Source organism: Triticum urartu, chromosome 7A (genome assembly GCF_056163025.1).
Source record: "Triticum urartu cultivar PI428250 chromosome 7A, HENAU_Tu73, whole genome shotgun sequence".
In the NCBI taxonomy this organism is placed as follows: Eukaryota; Viridiplantae; Streptophyta; class Magnoliopsida; order Poales; family Poaceae; genus Triticum; species Triticum urartu.
In genome coordinates this window covers 214,797,862-214,802,944 of record NC_141879.1, presented here as the reverse complement: position 1 = coordinate 214,802,944, position 5,083 = coordinate 214,797,862, and the positions used below count along the sequence as shown (strand labels likewise).

The 5,083-nt window shown below is 46.7% G+C and overlaps 1 protein-coding gene across 1 annotated transcript; it reads right to left on the bottom strand.

Moving 5' to 3' along the window:
* Positions 1–3,309: 3,309 nt before the first annotated feature.
* LOC147959068 (uncharacterized) lies at positions 3,310–4,207 on the bottom strand. Its single transcript, XM_087535676.1, has one exon. It carries the CDS (start codon positions 4,044–4,046, stop codon positions 3,573–3,575), a length of 474 nt encoding a protein of 157 aa, XP_087391802.1. The 5' UTR covers positions 4,047–4,207; the 3' UTR covers positions 3,310–3,572.
* Positions 4,208–5,083: the final 876 nt, after the last annotated feature.

Genomic DNA, 5,083 nt, shown 5'->3' with positions numbered 1-5,083 from the left:
AGTTACCCTTATAATTCATAAATAACCAATAGTTCCACTAACAAAGGCTTACGTCAACATGTTCATAGATTTAACAATGGCTTACTCTATTTACACATTTTTACTAAAACAACAAAATTAATGCACAAGAGATCAATATGCCAATTTAGGTATGAACCAAAACTTGCACTATGTGGCACCTTATGTGTTAACAAAATTTTCTCAATGCATCAATGCTACTTTTAGTATCTGTCCTAATTTAGACATGGCTAACTATTCTTAGGTTTTTTCAGAAAGCAACATGATGTATCTAAAAACTGATCAACAATCCTTTATAATTATGAACCAATCATCAAAACTAGTTGCATTTATGTTTACATCAACTACAATGTCCATCCGTTCCATGTAGTCCATAGTCACGACCTCAACAATGACTTAAAGTAATAGATTCCTAGTAGAGTATGTGTATCAACCCAAGTTTTAAACCATATATTTTAAGCATAATTTGCTTTTATTAATTTACTTTGCATTTTCATGTCAACATGTCTTAAAATATTTCACCCCAAATTATTAACATTTCTATTTTCATAGTTGCAGTTTGAACCTCTCTCCTATTTTATTAAATAGCATTTCCATTTCTCGAAATTCATATCCAATTTCAACTCCAAGCTAAGCTTCCAAATTTTATCTACAATTATTTTATCACAATTCTAAGCTCCGCCAAAATTTCATAACTTTTGGACACTCCTAGCTCATGCCTCTGTTTCAAATCTATTTGAATTTAATTCAAATAAATTTGAATTCAAACTTTGCCAATTCTATTATCCCTAGATCCGGAATAATTCTTGGAGTCCAAGGAAATTTGCCCCATGCCAAAATTCTATTCCTACCCCTCTCTATTTCCTTTCCTCTTTTCTGGTTTTATTTAAAGAGAGAGGAAAGAAAGGACGCAGCCCACCAAAGGACTTACACTAGCATAGACCTGGCCATGGGCAGCCGGCCCGAACCGACCTGGCCCGACCTTGTCCATGGGCCGGGCTCGGGCCTAGATTTCAAGCCCGACGGCCGGGCCAGACCAGGCCCGGGCCCATCATATTCGCGCATTAACGAAGAGGCTCGAGGCCCAGCGGGCTTTTAGCATCATGGGCCGGGCTCGGGCCCGATTTTTAGCCCCGATGGCCGGGTCGGGCCGGCCTCGGGCCTGGATTTTTTGCATCGGGCTTTGGTAGGCCCGGCCTGAAGCCCGGCCCGGCCCAACAGATGGCCAGGTATACCCAAGCTCCATTCACTCACGTGCATGGCCCAATCGCTTTTCCCCATGACCCCACATGGCAGCCATCCCACTCTAAAGTAAGTGTGGCCTAGCTGACACGCGCGTACCGATTCGCGTCATCGTACAACAAGGTAAAAGGGACACCAGGGGGGAGGGGGAGGGGGTGTGCATGTCCGAATCCATTGCTTCAATGAAGGTAGAAAAAAATTCAAAAAAAATAGCATGGACATTTTACCAAATACTTGTCGGGCGTGGTGACCCCACGGACGGCATTTCACAAGGGCATGGTACCTACACAGCGGTCGGACGAGAGGTGTGAAATGGCGGTGTAGGCAAAGCGGCGTGGCGACCGGGTGGAACGGCGGAGGTTGCAGAGGTCCAACAAGTGCTTGACGGGCGGTCGGGGTGGTACAACGGATGCGTTGGCTAGGAAGGAAGTAGATGCAGAGAAAGGGGAAAGTGATGGAAATACGGGGTTCCGATGTGGTTTTGCATGGGCAGAGAATGTCGGAGTCCTATGTGGCAACAGTCCGCACTCCCGCAAAACCTTCTAGTTAGCTTTTGACGTGCGGGAAAGCGGACGCACTGACTGATCCACGAATCGATGCGGGATGCCGTTAGATGACAAGCTGCATCCAGACAACATGGTCTGGACACGATTTGAGGGTTCAAAGATGCCCTTAGTTGGCATCCTGTCAGTTCAAGACGGTGAATATCTCAGACCACAGGCCTGTAACCGAGGTCTTCAACTGGCAGGTGGCAAAAACATAGCCTCAACAGAGAGAACTGCACACATATGGAGTACATCGAAGCTTGGCACTTCCTCTTGAGTTGAAGTCATGCTTGAGTTCACAGTTTCCATTTCGTTAGGCCCAAGTGCCTCAGTTCACCAGCTCCCTTTTCTGCTAGGCCATGATGTTTCAGTTGGAGAATACTTTGGACAAGTATAAACTAAGTAAACGTGAGGATAAGCTAGACCTTATTTTGGCATTAAGATGTTTTCAAATCGCAAAGGCATATCTTCGCAATCTGCATCAGGTAAGGTGTCTCGCCACACAAATGACAAAACTTTATACTAGTAGAATGCAAGAACTGCCCACTATTCATATTGAATGGCTCGCAGCACGTAACGTCTGAACTAACATTTGTAATTTACAACCAGACATTTGTTTGGCACGAGAGGTGTTCCAGTGGAAAGTGACAATCAAGCGATCGTTCGACATCAGAGAAAAATCATGAAAAGGATGCACGTACGAGCAAGAAGTAGGTGAACACGATCCATCATGCGTATGTGGCTGGCAGTATGGAGATATCTCATTAATTAATTAAGAACGACAAGCAAAAACAAGTGTGAGATGTAGCGTACTTATCAACTGATGACGCTAGATTATACTGTTCGTCTATGTTCGTCTATGATAGGTACTTCCTCCGTCCGAAAATACTTATCATTAAAATAAATAAAAGGGGATGTATCTAGATGTATTTTAATTCTAAATACATTTATTTTTGTTCATTTTGATAACAAGTATTTTCGAATGAAGGGAGTATTAGCTAGTCACGCCGGTGCTATTTGTTCTATTTTCTGGAAACATCGGGCGTGAACTGCCACTACATGCAGTGCCCTGGCATGTGTCTGGCAGAGGCAAAAATATTCTCACACACATAACTCTTGAACTGGTGTGGAAGGTAACTTAGACTAGTAGGCTGTCTATAATGAATAGTATCACCAGTTAATATTATGCATATGTTATTAGTGTATAATACTATCTCCGTAATGAGTAGTATTGTAGTATTTATTATGATACGGTACAATGATAGTAGGATACTCGGTCCTTTTTTTTCATTTATGCACCTCATCGAAACTGCCTAGTTTACTAAATATGTTATGGTAACATGTTTATGTTACCACACACAACTCTCTTCTTATTAACACTTGCCATGTAAACAAATTTGTCTTGGGATATTTGGGACATGTTACTAACTAAATTACTCTCATTATGACAGTCTCATCGGCCATCATTTTAATACGCCAGCTTTCAACAGAAGATAGATTCGACTCAACTGAAAGAAAACATAAGATAGATTAAGTGGCACGTGCATGCTGTGCCGGTCAATCAATCCGCCATCTTTTCCTTGCACCAGCTAACCCCTAAACAATCTACTACGTACTTGCTAGAACATACAAAAGGAAGGACATCCAGATCGACCACCAAGAACCATGCCGGAAACTAACAAGTTCACAAAACCATCAAATCCCACGCGAGAAACGATGAGGCGCCGCGTCGTATTTACACTTTTACAGTACACAACGGGTGGATCTTCACGTGGCCTTCACCACCTGATGCTGGCCATAGCCGTGCCGGACGGCACCGGCAGCGGCGCCGCGGTTCTCCTCGACCGGGGCGGCGTTGCTGCCCTTGATGAAGTCGAGGCAGTCCGCGACGGCGCGCGCGTAGAAGGAGTTTGACCGCATGCACGGCGGCCTCCGCGGCTTGGCGCCGTTGCTACCGGCCGCCTGTGATTGTGACACTGCCGGCGGCTGCCCTTTCTTGTTGCCGCCGCCGCTCGTTGACGCGGGAGAGCTGCTGCTGGCGACGAGCCCCCTGGTAAGCTGCGGCAGCCGCACGCCGCGGAAGTAGCGGCCCAGCAGGCCGAGCATGGTCCACAGCCTGGCGCGTAGCCGGCGGACGGAGAGGCGGGTCGGGCTGAGCCGGAACCCCCTCACCGGCCGCCGCCACCGGCGGCCAAGCTTCGCCTGCGAGAAGTACAAGTACTTGATCTCCTGGGCACCCATGGCCACGACCACTGCTCTAGCTTCCCTCTCTCTTGCCTCTAGCTACCACTCGCCACTTGTATACGCTAACTTCGCGCCGATCAACACGTATACACGTACGTAGTACTTGTGAGCTGGGGGCTAGCTCAGCTCCGTTGGTTGGAGGTCAAGTGGCGACCGGAAACGGCGATATATAGGGGGAGGGGGCCGGGCAGGGGGAGGAAGACGGCAGGAAGGTTGGTGGGTGGGCTTTGACGAGCGCGAGCCAGCAGTGGAGTGTGGCGCCAGATTTGGGGACATGGCGGGATTGATTAATTGTTGCTTAACTAATGCATGGTGGACAAAGGAGAAAAGCATGTACAGGCCAGGCCAGTGCGCCCTAATGATCGATGGGTTTGTTCGTGCTGTAGAGTCGTACATAATTTTAAAATCTTCTTTCCGAAAGGAAGTAGGTGATCGTGTAGAATGTGAAAGGCGCGCGCCTTCCGTTTCCGCGTAACTGGTTTCCTTGGACGCTCTGCGTGCGGTGGAGGCTCTTTGGTGCGCGCGTGCGTTGCAATGTCTGTAGATTCCACTTCGAGTTCACCAGCTGAAGATGTGGTCAGATCAAAACGACAGCAGCTGGGTTGAAGAAGTTGAACACCACCTGGTTGTTGGGTTCGGTGAGGGTTTGCGTCGTAAACCCAAGTCAAGAATAACTTATATTTACTCAAGGATTTTTGTCAGGCAACCCCACGGCATTCGACCTTAGAAACAAGAATGGATTCGTTGTATTCATGCCGTGGACAGAAACACCCCGGTTACCGAAGATAAAAGTTTGGAATCCAAGCTTGAAAAGGTTGAGATTTCAAGCCTGTTGGCTAATAGGGTTTAAGCCAGCACAAACAAAAAGCATCCAGGTACCTATCAACCTCTCCTCATTTGGCATACAGAGAAAGTGAGGAACAGGGGGTGGAAATTGGTTTGCTTTGTTGAAGACAAGAAAACGGCTAATGATATACCAGTATAGTATAGTCCACAGTCCACACATCGGCCGTAGGAGACAAGAAACATGTGGA

Excerpts from the sequence above, each read along its gene's own strand:
- LOC147959068 (XM_087535676.1), bottom strand. The coding sequence starts at position 4,046 with ATGGGTGCCCAGGAGATCAAGTACTTGTACTTCTCGCAGGCGAAGCTT.